This window comes from Indicator indicator, chromosome 22 (assembly GCF_027791375.1).
Source record: "Indicator indicator isolate 239-I01 chromosome 22, UM_Iind_1.1, whole genome shotgun sequence".
NCBI classification, from domain to species: domain Eukaryota; kingdom Metazoa; phylum Chordata; class Aves; order Piciformes; family Indicatoridae; genus Indicator; species Indicator indicator.
The window spans coordinates 9,712,775-9,734,760 of NC_072031.1; the positions used below are offsets into that span (position 1 = coordinate 9,712,775).

The window sequence follows — 21,986 nt, forward strand, 5'->3', positions numbered from 1 at the left end:
GCCACCAGTACAAAGTTATTTAAAAACTAAAACCCTTGCAGAACAAGGTGTGGAGAGTGGTTTTACTCCTGGTGATTTTACATTAGAGTTTGTATTCTCCATCTTCCTGTTGCTGAGCCAGGATAAAGCTTGGTCTAAACACTGTAACTCACATCTTGCTAATCTTAACACGAATGCAATTACATGCTCATATTTGATCTTGATCAACTTATTACCATTAGATGATCTAGTATTGCACAGATCAGACATTAACAAGTCTGAGGCACAGTCTGAGAAGGGCTGAACATGAAGGATCAGAAAGTGAAATTGATGGAGATATTCTGTGGTTCAGGGTAAGGACAGAATTCTGCAGGGTTACTGTCCATAAAATAATTATCCAGCAGCTTGCCTTCTTTTCACCTGTGTGAATGGTGCGATTGTGCCAATGCAACTATTGTGGGACCAGAGTGTGAACTTACAATGGAATAATTCTGGTTAAAAATTATTAGTTTAGACAGAACTTTTAAAATCTGGATTGAGTCATCTGATTTACAGTGTGGCTTCACAAACACTTGCATTAATAACTGAGAGAGCACTAAAAGTCACAATCAGTAGTTGCCAGTTCCTGCTCCTGTTGAAATTTATGGTTCCATGTTTATTAAACCCAGATTTGTGCACTGTGGACTAGCCAGCAGCAAAATTCGAGCCAGCCCATGTGGAGATACGCAATTGCATTTCAGATGCTCACTGATGAGCCAACGAGAGCACCTGGTCTAATCCTCTAACACTGAATGTTATGAGTACCAGCTTGTAACTTGGCTGCCATATGTACCATGGGATGCCAGCCCTGTTACACCATGGAGCTGTTTAAGAAGGCTTATCTGGCTGGGGAGGAGGAAGGAGTTATGGGGAACTCCACTGTTTCCAGCACGACTACAGTAAATCCCTCAACTGTTGCCATATGCATGCAGCCAAAACAGAACTTGTGTGGTTTGAAGCCCAGGCACAGCACCTACAGTGTAGGACAACATAGGAATTTTGAATTCGCAAGTGCTGGTGAGACTGGAGAGTGGTACGTGATGACACACTTAACCATTCCAAACTGGAGATAGCCAGGAGAGGTGAATTCACAGATGTGGCTACTTCCCAGGTGGGAAACACAGTCTGGCCTTAATCAGTGCACTTTCCTTTGACAATTACTTTTACATCAAGCTCTTTCTAATTTTCCTGAGATAGAAAAACCCGTTCAAGCTTCATCCAAAATTCCACTCATGATCTGGTTCAGCCCATGTCCTTTGAATCCAGCTCCTCTTTTTCTGTTATTTTAGGCCCATCTTTCATGCTAGAAAGCATCCTGTTTGTGTCTAGTACTATGCGTAATTAATACAGGTAGAACAAGTTCTAATGCAAAGTATATTTCAGATCATAACTATCACAGACTTGGTGGACCTCCACCATTTTTAGTGCATTTGGTTTTCCTGACTGGGACATTCTGGTGTTCTTTACTCAATGACTCACCAGTAGCCCTATCAGTGTTACACAATGGGAATAAGCACGGACTTCCCAAACCCAAACCCAAGCATTTGATGCTAAGAGTATATTAAGCTTAGTAGAAGCCTTTGAAAACAACCTCAAAATAAGCCAAGAACTGGAATTTGAAATAAGCTGCAAACAAAATTCAGGCTATGATTTACATGTTCATATGGAGACTCATGCAAAGTTCTTATAGAGAGGCATCTTTTAACTTCAGGGGGTTGACTATTTCAACAGAGTGAGCTTCCTATCCACACAGAAAAGCATTCATAAAAGATGTTTGACTTGCTAAATTTCAGCTTTGATGTTTCCCAAAGCAATATAAAATGCTTCCACGTAATTTTCTTTTTGCACTAAATGAAAAGTGCAAGCACTTTTGAAACCGTTAGGACAACCAGCAAACAGGATTTTCTGTAAATATGTTTTTCCAGCTGAGACAAATATGATATGTATGACAGTATAAACATTTTAAGAAACAATACATGACTACAAACCGTCTGCCAGACAGAGGAAGTCAAAGACTTTGCCTTAAGGGTTTAAGAATACCAGATTATTCAAGAACTGATAAATAATTGAAAAAAAAAATAGGGGAAAGGAAGATATGATGATGGACTAAAACCTTCCTGCCTGGAAACTGTTAAGCAACACTTCTTGAAAAACAAAATTTGCTTGATCATTTAGACTAGAAACAAAAAATACTCTTTAATGAAAAGGCTGAGTATTGATGACAGTGATTCTGACTAACAACAAGATACTGTCTTAGGAAATGTAAAGCTTGCACCATTTTTCTAGAAATGCGAGCATGTAAGTGAGCAAGTGGTAAAAGCAATCAAATAATGGTAGTTCACAAACTTGCACAAAGTCTATATTCTTTCAGATGTATTGATATTCTTCTGAGGTGTATGTCTTCTTTAAGAATGTGTTCTTTGAACTAGAGATGTTCTTGTCCCTAAGATTAACTGTTCTCCTTAAGGGTAACTACAGAATCCTTCTTAGCAAATCTAAGAAAAGTCACAACAAGCCAGACTTGCAAATTAGTGGCCCGAACACATTAAATGGGAAGAGCCTTTCTTCCCTCTAAGAATAAGATGACCTTTGGAGGTCCCTTCCAACCCAGACCATTCTATGATTCTGTTATCTCTCTGTGTACAACACTGGTGGCTAGTTTGATGCCACAACGGCACTTTATTTCTGCACTGAGAAAATTCAGAATTACCTTTCTCTTTGAATACAATTGTACTATCTACTTTCCAACTATTATCAATGTATTGAAGATCATAGCTCGTGTTTTTAATTAGAAATACAAAGTTTACGAATCTATCATCATAAAGTGGAATTTTACATCACAGAAGCATTTAGTGAAAAAGGGAACTTAGTGAAGTAAGATTAAGCTTATTTCTTTGTACAAGTAAAATGAAGATGAATACTGAAGGTGGTTTTTTTTCAGAATTTCCATTGATCTGTTAATAAAAAGAAATCTAGAAAAAAGGGAATCCGCTCTTCCTGAGGAAAGGCTCTGATAACCAGTAGGGCTTTCCTACTCTTGAATTCTTCATTTAAAAAAAATGGGGGGGGAGGGAGGTAAAGAGTAACTTTAATTCACTGTTACTTGAAATCTGGTTCAAATTGAAGTGCACAGAAATGGCTTAATATTTAATCAGCCTTGTAGACCACAAAAATGTGATGCAAGGGATGCAGTTGTCTTCACTGACTCTCTGTGTAGGGACAAAGGTTGTAATAGAGGTGCTCCTGACCCATTAAAATGAAAAACTACACAATGAAATACTACCTAGTGGAAACTGAATCAAAACAGATACTAAACTGTCCAAAGAGGAAAAGAAATATAAAATGTATTACCTGAAAATTTGGTTAATAGCCACATTTATCATTAAGGAATCAACCCTGCCAAAAGCAGTTTTTGGAGAAAGCACAATTTTCCCCTAAAAATAATTTCAACAGATCAGCTATTAGACTAGTATTTACATGACTGACAGACTATGTAGTTCTTTCAACAAAGAAGGTTAGACTTGTGGATATAAAACTGGCAAAACATACTTGTGGTAAAAATAGAGCTATGACTACAGAAGGGACTGCAAGAAAGAAAAAAAAAAGATCTAGTAATCTTCAGAAAACTGTTGATTGAAACCCTTATTAATATGGGGAGAAAAAATAAAATTCATATGTATTTAAAAATTGTAAGTTCTAGAAAAGTTGCAGGAAATAAAGTAGATGCAAGGGAATTATTCACAGGACTAGGAAATAGTTTACTGGAGTGTGTCCTAAAACTTGCTGAGATTATAACCTGTCTTGCTACCTGGCATCTTTGTTGGTAAAGAAGCACCCAGTATTCAATGACAGTGCTATTGTTACTGTTGAATTACCAAAAACTGTAGAGTAGTTCTGCTACAGTAGAACTACTATGGCTGCGATGCAGAACTATGACTGTAAACCTTTAGTTGATTTTGTATGTTTTCAGAATATCTATTCCTGACTTAGTTAGGTTTATAGCCAGACATGAGACTTATTTTATACACAGGAAAACGAGACAAAGTAAAAGGTTTAATCTTAAAAGTTTCTATCACACATCTCACCTGAAGATCAAACAGCTTTGTCCAGTTTGCGCCTTGTACATAGAACAGTTTTAGAACACCTGTAGGATCAGGCCTGTGAAAAAAGTCTTTTTATAATACACACAGGATGTACAAAAATGTCATGTTTTAAGGAATATCTGCCATCATTTCAGAGACATACAGCCTTCAAGAAGCCACTATCATTTCAATACTCTTTTGTACTATGTATCATTAATAAGTCAATCTACTAAAAAGGCAGTGGAAAGAACAGTTTCCTTGAGAGGGTGTTGAATGACATATATTTCAAAGTTTCCACAGAGTAAGGTAAAATAATGCAAAATACTAAAAATTCAACTGTTTGTTCAAGTTAATAATGAAGTTAGAATAAAGAACATTTTGCTTCTCTCCCAAGTTTGGAATTGTCAGATATCACCATTAAGTTTATGTTAAGTATCCCAATTGATAACTTTTAACTAGGATCGACAGACTTTCTTTCCATATTCTGTTTGCATCACGAAATAATTTTTATCTTTGCTATTCATTTGGAGAATTTTAAAACCTAGTAGTGTTTCCATGAAGTCATCAGGAATTTTGCACTGAACTGGTAAAGGAGGACTGCTCTCCACAGCTCACTGTTCTCTGTTATTAGAATTAGTGACTCAGCTTGCCTTTGTTTTGCACTAGAATTTTCCTTATAACAAAAGGGAGGGAGGAAGGAAGGTAACAAAAAGAACACAAGTAAGGTTTAAAACAACACACATAAAAGGAAAGCAAACAATCTGTGATCAATTAACAAATTATAATTTTCTCACAAGCCCTCTTATGTAAATTAACAGTTTGCTCAGTGTGCAAAAATATTCAGAGCCCACTGCCACTTCATCTGCTTTCAGACCTATCTTAAAACCACTCTATTATCGCATTTCACTGACACACATTGCAAAATAAATCTCTTACCAAGGTAAAGCTTCTGATTTATGTTATTATATCCTTCTTATACACTAACTTACTAAATTATGACAATGTTTAATTTAAAATATGAAATACAGAGGAGTATTTTAAAGGTTTGTGATATTTATGCTTTGTAGATGAGGTAAAATGCTTTATCAGTTGAGCAGCTGTCAGAGACAAACCTCATCTCTCAGCAAAATGTGCTGTAATAACCACCCATTAGCCGTGGTGTCAAGAGGTGAGCACTCTCGACACAGCTTCCTAGACTGTGCTCTCTCCCATGCCAGCCTACAGGAGGAAAATGAAAAAAATGGTATTTTCCTGTTGGCTGACCCTTTCCTCCCGCAGCTTCCTTTCTGAATAAAATTTTGACACCAAAGGCTTTTAAAAAATAAAGAGGGGTGATGCCAAGAAAGGAAGGAAGGAAGGAAGAGTGGTCTGTGCCAGCACACTTCTGTTTACCTTTACAGACTTGGGAGGATGCTATATCTCGATTCCTGAGGTATCTCACTGAAGATCTTTACTGAAGAGTTAAGAAATCCCAGAGATCCTTTGACTCCTAGGCCAGTAAGCAGGCAAATCCTTTCTGTTACCAATGCAGAGAAAACACACCAAAGCAAAAGCCACTGCTGCGTAGAGGGTACAGAGCCATTGACATGGAAGGTTCTTTATGACCCCTTTGTCAGCGGAAGTACCCAGCTGCCCTGGACCGGACCCAAGGACAAGGAGCAAGCAAGAATCAACAGAAAACACGCTGAAACATCACATGCCTCAGGCTCCTTTTCGGAAACTTCAAACCACCTCACTCCCTTCTTCACGAAGCTGCTTCAGGCCAGCTCGGCCTTCGCCTTCCTGTCACCTCCTCCCTCTATTCCCCCTCCCCTCTTTAGACTTCTGGAAAAGAGTCACTGGTGCTGCATTTTCTGGCTACCTCAAGGGCCAACCCCAGTTGACATAAACCCAACTGATTCGATGGCTCCCCTCGGCCCCTCTCACGACAGCCCTCAGGCTGCTCCCCAGCGGGTGCCCTGCAAGCCAGGCTCCTCCCGCTCCCGATCGCCGCCCTCGACCCCCTCCCACTATGGCCTCTGCCAACCCACAGGAAAGTCAGTTTACGGCCCTCAACGCCGCCAGGCCGCGCCGTGCGGAACCTGCTGGGGCGGGAACACGGAAAAGCAGAGGCGCGAGGCTCCTTTCTTCGGCCTCCTTTCGCCGCAGGGCTGCCGCCCCTTGAGGGGAGGAGGCACTACGGCCGTGGCCGACGACCCTGTGGCGGCAGGGGTGGCGGCCCTGCGCCGGCCAGGCCTGCCTTCCCCCTCCGCCCCTACACGGGTCACATGAGAGGGGCGGGCGGCTGTGCCGAGGCGGCGGCTGCTGCCGGGGCTGAGACAGGGGTGGGAGGAGAGGGACTGGGCAGAGGAGCTCAGCGGCACAGCGCGGCGGAGGTGGAGGAGAAGGGGCCTCGAGGCGCGGAGCGCCGCGAAGGAGGAGCCGAGCTAGTGGAGTGAGTCCGGGGCCTCTCTCAGCCGCGGCCGTCGCGGAGCGTCCTGCTTGCGGCCCCAACATGGACGAAGAGGGCGGTGGAGGTGGCGGCGGTGAGTGGCGGGACTTGCGCGGGAGGGGACGCGGCCCTTACCTGGCCGCCGGGGGTGTGTGGAAGGCGCGCCTGCCGTCGGGGCGCCCTGCTCCCCGGCCTCTGAGGCCGTGACATTTGCTGCTGCTGCTGCTGCCGCCGCCGCCGCCGCTGCTGCCGCTGCCGCCACGGCCCCGCCGCGCCCTTCCCCTCGGCGCGGAGCAGCCCGCCGGTACTTTGGTCTCGTCCTGCTTGGCGTTCCCCCGAGAGCCGAGAGGCCAGCCCGAGCAGAGTGACTGTAGCAGCGAGTGCCGAGCAGGTCCCAGGAGCCGGGGAGCGGCGCAGGCTGGCCCCTTAGCCGGCGGCGACAATGGGGGCTCTGTGCCCCGCGGCGGCCGCCCCCGCTCCCGGGAAGGGTCAGGCGTGGGGCGGGGGGACATGAGTTTGAGCCGGCATGGCGGGTTCAGGCACAAAAGGGGGCGGCAAGGCCGGGCAGGGCAGGCGAGTCCCCGTCCCTTCACCGCGGTGACAGCCCCGCGACATTGCGTGCAGCTGCGCTTCTGATGGGAGAGGGGAAGGGGAAAAAAAGTATGTGTCTTGCAGTGAAGAGAATAATTAACCTTTGCGAGGGCTCTCTGTGTGTGATCTTAATGGAGGCTCGGTGATAATCACGGGGTGGTTGATCCAGTTTAAACAAGGCGAATTGTTTCTCAAGGCAGCGGCGTTGATGTTGCTAGTTTCTACTTTTGGAAAATCCGGACTTGCGTCTTGGGAAGCTTTGAGTTTTAATTTTTATCTTTTAGAGGCCGGTTTGCTCACTGTCCCAGTTTAAGGCGCTGCAGACTTGCAACACGCTCCCCTCCTTTAATTTATAATGTGTTTTGTGAGTGCGTGTGTAAAGCTGCTGCCTGAAATAACCAGTTCTTGTGTATCATCAGCGATAATGGTGGCTGCGGAGTGGCTGCTGATCCTGCCTTGGGGCAGAGGGATTGACTGAATGGGCTGCCCTATATTCGCAGTGTCTGTTACTGTGTCGGTGGTGCTGGTACAGGTTGAAGTGATGATGATAGATCTTAAAAAAAATGCTAGGCAGACTGCGTTTAAATGCACTGGCTGATTTCTAAATAGGTAAAGTGAGGGCTAAGCCTTGTATGATTAATAGTTGCATGGTGCTTGCTAATTCTAAATATAATTACCCAGAACTCGGAAATCAAGTGGGTGTGGTGTTTGTTTTGACAACTTGGGAAAAAATACTATGATGAATCAGAAAAATAATTCTTCAAGCAGTTGTCTGAAAATGTGGCCACTTCTCAGGAGGCATTTCTGCTCATTTTGTCAGTGATAGGCTTAAAAAAAATTCTGAAGAAGGGACACAAAAGCCAATTCTGAAAAGTTATTATTCAAAACAGTTGAACACTGTAATTGTAAAGAACAGAAAGCTCATTCAACTCAAAATATGTTATTTTCACAGTATTATGGACTTGCATCTGTAGTTAAGGGAGATTAGCATGCTTGTTATTGGCGCTGACCCTGTGTAAAATAGTACTTAATAACATTCAAATTGTCAGCTAGAAAGTGGCTGTATTGCTGAATCAGTCTTTCATAAGGTGTTAACATTTCAAAGCTGGATTTTCCTGGGAGGAAAAATACTCAGGACCACTGGGGGAGACAGTGTGTATTTAGCTAAGGACTGGTTCTATAGGTAAAGTCAGATTTTTACTTAGCATGCAAGTGGATCTATTATTTATAGCTTTATATCACATTAATAAGCATGTTGCTTTCTTTGGGTCAAATGAGAATATAATTTATGTTCCTTTGTACTTGGCTTCACTGTAAAAAAATTGTAGACTAACAAGACTGGAATTTTTTTTTTTGCAATCAGTGTCTTTGACATTTTACACAAGCTTCTTGTGAGTATTGCACTTCTTCCTTGAATAGAGATCCATTATAGCTTTTATTAGGGACCACTTTCAATTTGGAACAGTAGCATTAGTTAGGTCCTTTTCAGCTGATGAATTATTATTTTGAAGTGAAAGGGATTTTCTTTCTTTTCTTGTTGTAGTAGCAAACATCCAGAAAGTGTAGATTTCATAGCCAATTTTAAAATCCTTTCTTGCTGTTGAGTAGTAAGACTCTTAGGGTACCAGGGGAGTCTGACCAGGGCAGTCCAGTATTTTGAACCTCTGCAAAGCATTTGCAATCCTCAAAAAGTTTACCTTACTGAGTGGGAAACTCAGAGAGATAAGCAAATCACTGTGCACAAGTACTTTAGGAAGTATGCAAAATTATTTGAGGACTGTACACAATCACCCTAATTAGAGACTTGGTCTAGATAATCATCTAAATATCTAGGACATTAAACTGTGATTCAGAAGGTAAGCTGCTATTCCCAGTTCAGTTCTGCCTGCTGCCCTGCTCTTCAGTTTAATTTGCATCCTATGCTTCAGTTCTCTTCTTTGTCAAATGGGGTCAGTTGTTTTAGTGTCTTTGAAAAAAAAAACAAGCAAAAACAAAACTGTTAATGAAATCAGAGCTGTTTAGAGTTAGGATTTCTTTTTTTAGAAGCATTTGATGGAAGAGAAACGTTAATTAAGGGAATTGTTCTTAGCACTGCTTTCTCTTTTGTATGTGGAGCTCTAAATAGGGGCATGCATTTATATTATACAATCCACTTACACACAAGCCTCTCATTGATTTCAGCAGAGGCACTGTGCATGGATTATTGATGTGATATGATCCGAGTCAGTTGGTGTTTATCTCAACCTTCTTTTGTGTTCTGATTAAAATATCTCTGTGGTTCACATAATCCAGGAAATCTCTCCTCCTCCTTCTCCTCACTTGATTTAAAACCACATCTTTTGCGATATGACTGAGGCTTTTTTTAAGTGCTTACTGCTATGTGGTGGTACCAGTGAACTGAGCTCTTCATGTTGAATAGTGCTGTTGGCAGCAGGTGGTATGGTTGAGTGCTGCTGAACAGTAAGTGATCTTCTGTGTAATCTTGAAAGTAAAACAGTCAGTGCTGGAGGCTCAGAATAGTGCTTAATTTCTCTGAATTTGAGTCCAGTTATGCAGCAGCTTTGTGATCCCCAAAATTCAACTCGGTGCTCTTGGAAAAGACTGCAAGACTGAGTACTTGCTAACTGTATGTATGTATGTTTGTTTTAAGCTGCCTTTATGAAGGACTCTAAACAGACATGCCAAGAGGTTAAAATCCTGCTTCTGCTTGACAAATAGATCAGATTAATAGCACTAATTACAGCATTTAGGTTTACATACTGTTTTATTTCCGAATTTTGAAGCTTTTTTTTGGGAGAGAGCAGTTCAGTTGCCAAGCTGTGCTAGCTGTTGGCTGTAGTTGCCAGTGATGGTGCCAGGTAGCAAGTTGATTGTGTTACGTAGACAGCCGTTGACAAGGAACTAGACCAAGAGACAAGGTCATCTCAGAGAGGACTCAAAAGAATGGATTTACTGCCAAACCAGATTTAGCAAGATGACTTCTGTTCATGTAAAGGGCAAAGCAGTTATCCATTTATAGGTAAAAACTGTTAAACAACAAAAAACTCAGATTTTTCTTAGGAAAAAATGTTTCCAATTTTATTAAATGCATATCCTTCTCTCACTTTGCGACATGAGCAGCCTTATCGCTTCTGGTCTTTTCGCATTGTGGTATCTTTCAAAGTTAGACATTAAAGATAGAAGAGTCCATGTGGCCTCCTTATGGGTATAGACATTTAATCTGTGTGTTTTGTTTATAATAAAAGAAACTTGTAAAATAGTAAATATATTTTAATGCAGAAGAACATTAATCGTGTTTCACTCCCTACTTGTCAAGGTGGGTAACTCGTACCAATAGTTTTAAAACATTGTCCCGAAAGCCTTTTAAAAGAGGGTTTGTAGTTTTAAATGGCACTGTAGGGAAATGCCAAGAATATAAAACTGTACCTGAGTGGTAGACTGACCACACAATTCAATTATAGGGAGAGAAAAAGAGCAGATAGAGACAGAGCACAAAAAACTTAATGACATAAATAGGACTTTTATCAGCCAGTGGAGCTCCATGCACTCTCTTTAAACTAGATAAATATTTCTGCAAGGTAAACTAATCTCATGTTTGTGCAGATTATTTGTCAGATCAGTAATATTTTAATTTTTAGCCCCAAACCCATTTAATCTGTTACCACTCTAATAAAAACTGCTGTAATAAAATATTAATAATTGTGTTGTAAATACTAGTTTTCTTGTGATATCAGAGAATGGGCTTGTTAATTGCAGTAATAGTAAGCTTTTTCTTAGCCTAATGTTCAGTATTTTTAGTTGTGAATTGGAAGAATATACTTTCTTTTTAAATGCAATTTCTGGAGGTTGCCAAACTTACTCTGTTATTATATAATGGCATTTAGTGACTTGTGCTCAGCAATGTAAGCAGGCCATGGGTTTAGGAGAACATTATGCCTATAACATCATATCTGTGTGCTGTTACATCTAGGAATGAAAGCTGTAGGGTTTACTTAGTGGAACAGAGTGTACACTACAAAATGATGTCTGGGAATCCCAGGAATAGCTACCTGATAATGGGCTCCCCCAAGTACTGTTACTGAATGGATATTGCAATTTTGCTTTGGTTTTTTTTTTTTTTTTTGGATTTACCAGTTGAGGGAATGCGAATCTTGAGGCAAAACAGTCTTCCAAGATACAGTCTGCAATTCACATTGAATTTCTCAATCTCATCATACTTATTCCCTCCCCTTTTTTCTTGGTAGAATTTTGAACAGTTTTTTAACAGGAAAACAAATGAAATGCCCTGTGGGTTTTTTTTGTTTGTTTGTTTCTTCTGCTTGCTGTCTTTTTATCCTATAAGTCTTGACTAGTACAACAGAAAGGTTTTAAAAGCTTTAAATTGTTTTGCTGCTATATTCTGCTCCCTTCCTTTCCCTCCTAATGTGAACATGTTTTAGTCAATTTCTTTTTACAGTCCTTCTTTGGCCCCATTTACTTTTTGAACTACTGCCCCATTTCCTTTTAATGTTGAAAGTCATTGAAAGAGCTGTTGGCTGTCACTGCCTGAAGAGTATCTCCTCCAGGTTCATCCTAGGTCCTTTCCACACTTGTCATGACCCTTTGTGCTCAGTACATTCCCTTCCTTCTCTTTGTCCTGCCAGCTGCCTCTAGTACTGTTTACTATCCTTTTCTTTTTGAAATCTTCCTCTTTTTTTTGGCTTTTTTTGATTGTTCTTGTTCTTCTATCTTGTTAATTGCATTTTCACGTGGAAGATGATCTTTCTGCTTCCAGCTTTTTTGTGAAGATTTCCAGGACCCTGCACTTTGTTTAATGCTCTCTTCCTCTCTACATCTTGTTTCAGGAGAATCAAATTTGCAAATATAATGGAACTATCATATTTAAACTGATGACTCACAGCATGTATTGTGTGCTCTGGATCTAGTACCATCTGTCCCAGCTAATGTTGGCTTGTTTGACATCTTAAGGTTGTATAATCGTCATCTTAAGCTTAATGAGTCTAAAACAGAGCTCTTTATATTGTTTCTACCCACTTCATTTTTTTATATTGGTGGATACACACTGACATCCCAATTGGTTATTGACGAGTAAATAGTGAGATGTTATAATTTATTCTTAAAATAGTCTGTAGAAAAGTTGTAATAAAAAGGGCAATGCAAAACTTCTGGAACACTTTTACAATCTCAAAGTTATGAAATAAGTTATGTTCTCCTGTGCAATATTAGTTTTCCTGTTTAAATGCACAAATATATTTAATCTGGGTGTGGGATCATATGAGACATTTTCTGTAAGCTTCTGCATGGAACTAGCCAGCATGTGGGATAGTGTTTTGTAATGATTTAATGAACTTACATGATTTTTTTTTTCCTCCTTTTTGAAGTAAAGTGTTAGTTTATGTCTGCTTTACTTTGTCTCCTGTGGTTCATGAGTACTCGAGCGCATGCGGAAAGATTGCACTTGGTTTAGTGAAGAGTTTGGACACATTGACCATATTCTTCATTCACAGAGGATAAAAAAAAGTACTTAACAGCTGTTTTATTAGAAAAACCTGACAACTTATTGAAGTGTAAGGCGGGAATCCAATGGAGGTGAAGGACATGTGATTTTTACTTTCAGATTTATAGAAGCAAAGGAAAGGTTGTTTGAACAGACAGAATGCTGGCCTTTCAGACCTGTGCATTCCTTTAGAGCAGTATGTGGAAGGTATTTGACTTGGGTAGTAAAAGTGTACTTAATGATGCCATTTGTGTAATTTTGACATCTAGCAAATTAGTTTTAATTGCATAATTTAATTCCTCCTTTTAATTCCAACAATTTCATGGGAAAACTTAGTATTGCAATTTTTTTGGACAGCAGCATTTCCTCTTAGTGGGATAGACACAAAAAATCCACTAGAAAACCATGTGTTTTGTGGTCCTCTGAGACTTGCCTGGAGAAGGAAATGGCTTGACCTATTCGGTTGCTATGAACTAAAAACATTCTTTTTTTTTTTTTTTTGGTGAACATCTGTGTCACATTTATTTCATTACTTCCTGAGTTTCTTTAAACCCATTATTTGGCAATATTACATTTTATTCAAAAAATAAACTGATGCATAAATGCTTCTGCAATTTCATTGAAGTTATGATATTTTCTTCTACATATTTATTGTATAATTAAGTAGGTTTTCCAATAGAAGTTGACATGTTAAAAGGCAAACACAAACACTATGTGGTGTTTCCTGGCAAAAAAAAGTTTGAAAAATTCAGTAGGATTTCATGGAGTTAACAGGAAATGTTGCATGCTGGAAGCTTGTGAAATCTAAATCAGAATCTCATTTAGGATATGGAGTACTGAAGATCTTTGATCTAATTTTTCAACAGGTTGGACTTCTTGGTGTGGTTTTACTAATTACCCTTCATTTTTCAGATGTTGTGTTTATTATAAAAAGAAATAGTTACCTTATGCCAGGTATATGGAAAGAATGTGAAATGTGATGGAAATTGTACCAACAAGGACAGATCTTACTGCAAGAATATTAACTAATGATTTTTCTGAATTCCATAAGAAAATTCTTCAACAAGAACTGAAGATCTATTCATTTTTGAAAGCCCAATTTGAATTCAACTTCACTATCATGTCCAAGGACTCAGTTGGATTTTGAGGAGCTGCTGCTGTTCTCTGCAGATGTGGGTCCTTAATATGAAAGGAGAAGCTGTTTTTGATTTTGGGATAAAATACCCTAAGTTTCTTAACAAAGCAGCTGTGTGAAAACAATGAAACACAAGTCTGCTGATTCTCAGGGTATGGAAGAGACTGAACAGTAACTGTGGGAATTAATTTTAGCGTCTCTTCTACTCAGCTACCAGTTCTCACACAGCTTGAAGGAATATATCTACTCCTCAGTCAAATCAGATTGAAATTGAGTGCTACGCTCGGTCTACTTTGGCAGAAGGAGTTGATGGGTAAGAAATGTGTCTAGTCTGTTGTGCTCACTCATTCTCACATGCATGCACCCATGAGAAAAGGCTGAAAAAATTGGCATGTGCAAGTAAGGGGATTGCCTCTTGCTGTTTTCTCTAAGAGGCACTGTGAGATGTGATAATTTAATGAGTCACCTCTACGTTTTTCTACAACACTGTAATACTTGGTGTTACTCCTAGCACAGAGATATGTATTTTTTTTATTTTTCCAATCTGATTCATATTGCAAAATATCGTTCAGGTTGTTTTCGTGCTTAATTCCAAGTGCTCAAGAGTCTTTATTTGTTGTTACATTTTTGCTTTCATGTACTGTAGATAATCATGTTCCTTAATAAGTTCCTTGTTTAATTCAGAAGCAGTGTTGCCTGTAGGGTCACATAAACAGACCCTGTTGCTTTACTACAAGAGAGAGGGGATTGTGAAAAGGGACATTTCTAATTGCATTGGTATTATAAAATAAGGAACTATATTCAGTAGTCAGATTCCAAATAATTTTTTTTTCTTTCTTGCTCATCTAAGTTTGGACTAATGAACTTCCTGCCTAGTCATTCTAATACACTGAGGAGGAATTTTCCCACCAGGCTGTGTTCTCTGTCTGAGTACAGCGTTGACCGCTTGCAAATGCAGTTTTCGAATTTGTAAAGCTGCTGCATGTTTTTGTTTCACTATTTTCCCAGGAAGTGGGGGTTAAATGAAGTGGTTGTGAGAAGTGATGGTGGTTCTGTTATGGAGAAACTCCATTCCTTGGGAATAACCTTCCAAGTTGCATGCATTCTTTGACCGTGAATTTCCTAATGTACAGTAGACAGGGACTTGGTTCTCCATAGGACCATTTTTGAGTTCTTCTTGAGAATATCAAATGGACCTCTCCCCTTTGTTGTACATGTAAAGTGCTCAGCTGTTTCTGATTGCTCACACAGGAGCTGCTGTGTACAAACTGTGCAGGCTGATGATCCATTATGATAGTTCTATGGACTTTGTTGTGTGAGGTAGGTGAGTGTGGGTCTGTGTTTTGTGGTTCTTCTGTTGTTGGTTGTTCCCCCCCCCATAATTTCCCCCCCCCCCCCCGCCTTGTAACTGAAAAGGGTTCTGCTTGGGACCCTCTGTCAGAGTGAAGAAGTCATTGATTTAGTCTTGCATTTTGTAACCCTAGCATATACTAATTGGAGAATACTCATTTTGTGTGTGGCATCTGTCACGTAGCTGCCTAAATGGTAGTCTGTATTATGGAAATATATTTTTGTGGTCTCAAAAGTAACTTTTTTATTTTATAGAACTTTATTATTATTTAGCTTGCTCTTTTTTACAAGTCACTTTTGATCTCATGTACTACCCTTTTACTTAAGAAAATTGCCATATCACATAGTTGCAACGTTTTTAAGCAGCATCTAACATTCGTCTGGGGACAAGAATATCTGTGCTTGTTTTCCCACCATCTCATCATGTGAGCTGCTATTCCTGAATTGCAGTTTGTATAGAAACTGTGTCCTAAGCAGAAACTGATAGCCAAGGTCTGTCAGGGGCAAAGTTTAGAGAAATGGCTGTTGCCTATGAAAACATTTGGAGTCAGAATGAAGAGATTAAAATGTTTCAGGTTTATGTCTAGTTTGTTCTTCATGTGAGTGTTGCTGGTTACTTCTGTTGCCTGGGCATCTCAGACTGGGTCTTAAGCCAAGTTTCTATGTATTACATGAGGTCAACCTTTGTAGGCAGCTTGTGACATTTCAGTTTGCTGTAGATGTTTTAGCAGGGACAGATAAATGGAGCATATGGAGTTGATTATTTTTTTTGGCTATAGGATGTGGATTTTTGTGCATTAAATATAGTAACTTTTTAAATATCTGAGAGGAAGCTTCCCCATTCCCAGTGTGGTGTTTTTTTTTTTTTTTTAATCAAAATACATCTAACACTCCTCACTCTCATTTTGTGCAGCATAGGTTGGAAAGACTGCAGTATTTAGTCTTGGTCTTGTACCAATAAATGATGTAGTATCACATGAATGTTTTAAAAGATTCGGTGATATTTTATAAGAGAAGACCAGCTATTTTATAAAAAGAAGACCAGTTTAAGTCCTTCTGCTGTGAATTTACTGGTATCCAAAGTAAAAAGGTTATACAGTATGTTACTTGTTTTTATTTTGCTGAAAATTTGCTTTCCTTTTGTGTATTCTACCTGGGTTGTAAGCCTGCAGAAGTAACGTGTTACAAAGGGGAAAGGTTGGGTGAAATTGGTAATCCAAATGAAATAAAAATAATGCTCTACAGTTTATGGAGCCTGTGGGTGGGTGGACTTGGCAGATAGACCCATTGTGGTATGTTAGACTTGAAAGACCATATGGAGATGATTATCTTCTGGCATTTTGGAGCAAAGGTTTTTGAACAAGGATTTTTTTTTAGTTTATTTTTTTATGAAAGGGATGAAAAAAAGGAAGGATAACTTCAGTTTGCATTGAGCAGTAAAGGAGTTTGTTGTAGTAGCATATGGAAAACCAATTTATTTAAAGGTAAACTGCTAAAAGAAATTTTACTATTGGCTCTCTTGTTTTCTGAAGGCAGCCAAAGATCCTGTGCAGCTGGGACTAATACAGGATCCAGCTGTAACTTTTTTATTGTTGTTCAGATGTCCGGTGATGGTCAAATCTAAGTTATTGTGTGGAAATTCAGCAAAGGAAAAGGGTAGGGTGGGAAAAAAGTGACTCTCTATAAAAATATTCCCGTAAAAGCAACAGGAACTAGGAGTATCCATTTCAGAACTCTGCCATAAATCCCATCCTGAAATACTTAAACGCCTTCAGATTTTGCTGTAGACTTTAAGTCATCTAAGAGTTCTTGGTTTGTTTTTTAAAAAGAAATGAAGTTGGCTGGTTGGAGTATGAAGGTGGCTGCTCTTCTAGATTACTTATGGAAGAAGATACCAGTTTCTCATTCATAATACAAGGTTTCAGTTAAAATTCTTCACTCTTTTTAAAGTGTTGGTACAATATGTAATGCTACAACATGAAGTATATCAAACAGTTTTAATTTTAATAACTTAATTATGCTGTGTATTGCTAGTCTTTGGTTTACAGAGCTTAAGTGTGTAGGGAGAAGAGAAGCCCAGTGTCATTCTGCAGAGTTTGGTTCACCCTTGGTACATTTGATGCTTTCAGTCCAAAGCATCATCAGAGTTTGAATTAAACAGAAAAAGTGAACCACACAGATATATGGAGTGGTGAGAATGCTTGATGATGATCAACATAATATTTCTTTTATTCTTTTGAAACAGTTTGGGGTTTTGGTTTTTTTTGTTTTGGGGTTGTTGGTTTTTTTTTTTTTTGTGTGTGTGGTTTCCCCCCCCTTGTTAAAAATGTCGTATTTCTCAAGTTTCTTTATAATTGTAGCCAGTTATCCTGTTAGTTACTTGAGGCTGTTGATGCCAGTGTTGAAATGTACTGTCTTTCAGGTTTCTGCTTCCTTCCCAAATCTTCCCTCCAAACTTAACTTGCCTATGGAGTCCATCAAATGACTACCTGAATTTCAGAATTCTTCTGTTCCAAACGTTGTTACTCAGTTTGTAATTATGCTAGTCTAATTTAATAAGTTTAGTAACAATAGTATACAACTGTAAGTCCTAATTGCCTGGAAGAGCTAGCTTGACATACTGCAAGTTGTTTCCATTACCAGTGACAGTGAAAGGAATTTTAAAACATAACTCCTGTCTCAAGCATAATTGTGGGCAGTATTTGTCCATTCTTTTCTGTGTGACTTAATTGGTTGGTGATCCTAATTTTTTTACAGGGGAGGGAAGAGGAGGAAAAAAAAAAAGGGACAAACTGAGAAAGATTGGTGGTTGGTCTGTTCGCTGTCGGACCGCCTGGCATTTTGCCCCACAGTACTAGAACATAACAGCAGCAAGTTGTATTTTCCTTCCTGAACTAGTAGGGGCTCATCTGTGACTTCAAAGTGGAAGAGAAATGTGGACAAAATGCTACTTTGCAGGCAGAACTCAGCTGCAAATCAGCTGCAATGCAGAAATACCTATGATGTTCATATAGCAAGGTCAAATGTAATAATTTTGGGAATTCTTGAATGTGCTCACCAATACCAGTTGTAAAAACCAAGAAGTTTTGTTTTGGTGGCAGGACTGCTGCAGTCTATGCATGAGTGACAAAACCAGTTAATGCTATTTGTCTGGTGACTGAATTAATTTGCTGTCAATGTGTTTTGTAAACCTGCAACCAAATCTGTTTAGTTTTGGTTTTTAAATTGATAAGTGTTTCTTCTTCTGTTTAATTAAGCACATGGTGATGCTTCTTTTGCTCTACTACTGCATTGAGTGATGTATATGTGTACCTGTGTTTGGGCTTTGGTCACATTGTTTCCTCTCCCAAACACTCTTGTATTTTATCTTTTATTTTCTTTTTTAATACAATTATATAAATTAATACAAGAGAAATAATTTGCATGCTCTTTTTTTTTCTTCCCAGTAGTAGTGGCTAAATAAGCAGTGCTACTTTATTTTACAAAGTTTTGAGAAAATGGTAGTCAAAATTATTTTCACCAAGTTTTTGAAAGCTATGATCTTTATTTGATTTGTGAAAAGCCTAAAAGAATCTCTCAGTTTAATCATTTTCTTGAAGTGCAGGTCAGCTTTCAGTACATTTTGAAAAATGGGTTGTGTGTAGACTCTGCCTGTGTCACAGACCATTAAAATACAGCAACTAGAATAAGAAACTTCGCTTACAAGTTTACTTCCAACATGCTTGCTGTATCCATCATGTAGTTAAAGAAAATTCAGAAAAAGTTTGTGGCTTAAGAATATAATCTGCCAGCTAAATTGAAGAAAGCAGTATGATCATGTCTTTCATCCTGGAAACTGTAAGTGCATTGTATTTGGAGCTGAGATGGATTTAGGAGATTATTTTCTGATGCAACAAGAGAACATCAAAAGGTCCTCTTCAGGTTTGAGAAATAATGGTATGACAATTCCAGCAAAGTTTTAGCTTTTCACTACCTCGTTTTGCATTTTGAAGAAAAGGTTTCCTGCTGAACAAACACATGTTAGCCTGATAGCATTTCCTGTGTTTGAATTGTGAACAGTCAAATGACTCAAAAAAAATTATGTTATAGTAGATACAGGGTTTCAACATGGAATATGTGCATACAATAAATCTATTCAACTAATCAGTCTGCTTCCTTTCCCTCCCACCCCCTTGCAGCTGGAAGTTCATCAGCTTCTGCTACTATATCTAGCTTCCTCTTGAGACTTTCTGGTATAGAGTTAACAGTGGTGGCAGGCATTGATGAACAATATCATGATTATATTCTGGGGGTCTGTATAAGCTGTCATTTTCCATTGCTACTATTTCTTCTGTTTCTTATGGAAACTATGTCATCCATTTAGTACAGGCATATCATGTATGCCATGCAGTGTTGTGTGCTGCAGTATTTAGTGAAAGCATGTACGTCCTCATTAAATCAGTAGAAAATACTTCCAGTGACAAACCTGACATTTGAAATGGAAAATTTTTAAGATTTTAATTTTCATAAGGTTCTTAGTGAGGATGATGTAGGATGGCTTGACTTCCATTGGTAGTTCATAATTAATTATACTTTGAAGTTCTTTGGCATATGATAAGACTTTTTTTTTTTAATGGTACATCTGTGGAAGAATTTGGGAAAGAGGAAAAAATAGATGCTTCCATTTAGCAGTTGTAAGCTTTCATGATAAAATACTTGCTGTCAGGTCTAATGAGATCTAACAGCCTGATTGAAAAACCAATTTGTATAACTTGGTTTTTGGTGACCTTTTTTGTTTAAAGGATCAAAATGTTATCTTTCACAACTAGCTTCTGGACATTTAGAGACACTGGCTAAACATCTGCAGCTTCAGTGCAGGTGTTCTGATTGTGTTTCAAATACTTCAACAATGTTTTAAGGTCTAATTTATTCATACATTGAAAAGATGGTAGGACAAATCTTGAATAACCTTTTAGAACTAGTTTTGGTATAATTTTGACATGGGCTGCAGACTGCTGCCTGTTTAGATGTATGCTGTCAGGATTAGATGATTGACAAGAAGATCTATGCCTAACCACTTTATTACCAACCACCTTTCTCACTGATCAAGAAATACAGCAATAAAGAGTTTATCTGTGAGTGGTATTCTCCAGGTGTTTTGTAGTCACTGCTGTATCATCCCTGTTTGTGAAATAGGAACTGCATTAACAAGTTTTCTCACTACATGTTACAGAAGTTAGAGCTTGGTATTTCTGGTTGGCCTAAGGCAAATCTAGAAGTATTGCAAGTATAGTAATGTGAGTCAGTTCTTTTTCAGCTTTGTATAAAGTTTGCCTTTGTATAGTGAAAGCTCATGCCTGGTAAGAGCACTGCTCCAAAGAGCAGACCTCCTCTCTAGAAATGTGCTTAGCTGAAGCTCCATATAACCACACTATGAACTGGTGTCTGGAGATAAAAGATTAATAATTTGCTGTAGGTTTTACTCAGTGGTGTCTTTTATTTTCACCTTCTATGTCATGTTGAGGGGTAGCAGAACTAAAGCATTTGGTCCCAGTCAATTGTTTCCCAGTCAACAGAAATGTTTCCTATTTGAGCATGGCAGGATGAAGTGGAAATCTGAGAAAGAATGTTTATTAATAGGAGCAGCAGGAGCTGGTGGATTTAAAAAGAGGTTGAGTGTTGAATGCCTGTTAGTTGCTTAAAGTTTATAAATCTTTATTCATTTTCAGGGAAAATGAATAATTTTATATGCTGTAAATCAGAGAAATTGGGAGTAATAAAGCTAAATTGCTTAGAGCTTTGAAGTTGAAAGGATTTCTTTTTTAAGTACTTAGCAGAAAAAAGTTATTAAATTATTTGAAAACAAAGCACAAAAGATTATGTGTTCAGATTATTTTTCACTGATCTCTGGATGGAATGTAGTGATTTTGCCAGTATCAGGCAGAGAAAACAGCTTAGAAAGGGCAATGTAATATTTTAGCAGATCTGGCTGAAACTGAGGAAAAGTTTAAATAGGAGAAATGTATTTTTTCAAATGAGGTTTTGATCAGAATGCTAGAAGGTCTGCTTGGAGTATTAAAAAAAATCTTTATTTGTGTAACATAGGATTGATGTCTGCACTTAGAGGGATTCAGACATATGCTGAATGTGCTCTGTTTTGGAAACACAGTGAGCCAGATGTGGTATGAACTGCTAAGGTTTTTAGCCAAGCAAAGAATAGGAGACCAGGGGTTTGACCTTATGGTAAGAGGATCCATCCAGCAAACTTGCCAGTGGACCAGGTAAAAAACTCCTTTATATCTGGATTAGTGACCTGTCAAGCTAATTGTTTCATGGTGTGATGGCAACCAACAATTCACAAAGGCTAAATATACTCATTTCTGTGGAATCTGAAAATGCTTTATAGTCTTTACCTAAGCCTTACTATTCCTTCACTAATAAATCTATAAAAAAATTCCAGACCTCTCCTAGTGCCCTCTTGGGCTACAGAGCATGTGGCCAACAGGTCTGTTGATGCAGTAGCAAAACGGTGGAGCAATTCAAGCTAAGATGGCCAAGCAGCAAAACACTATTGCCTATAGGGTGTTCCTCTTCAAGTACTAAAGCTCAGTGGTTTCCATAGCAGGTATTTGAGTTAATTTTTTTGGAGGACACTGCAGGAATGTCTAAGGCTTAAACAGCATCAGGCATTTGTCTTGTTTGGGAGAAGGGTGAATGCTGCTTGAGCAGTTATTTGATAGGTGAGCAGTCCTACATGACACTATGTAGCTGCCTTTTGGAGGCTTTCTTCCGTGAATGGAGATTTTCAAATCTGGCAGTTGCTTCACCTCCTTCAGTGTGCAACTGATCTCGGAAAATGAATATGGAGAAAGCTTCTGCAATAAATACTGCTTCTGAAATCTA

At 38.9% G+C, this 21,986-nt stretch overlaps 1 protein-coding gene across 1 annotated transcript in view; it reads left to right on the forward strand.

Moving 5' to 3' along the window:
- The first annotated feature begins 6,594 nt into the window (after nucleotides 1–6,594).
- The window catches only part of CYTH3 (cytohesin 3), a 45,615-nt gene continuing 30,223 nt past the window's right edge, over nucleotides 6,595–21,986 (forward strand). Inside the window, exon 1 of the mRNA XM_054391323.1 lies at nucleotides 6,595–6,625. Coding sequence (XP_054247298.1) covers nucleotides 6,595–6,625 — 31 coding nt within the window. The remainder of the gene's footprint in view (nucleotides 6,626–21,986) is intronic.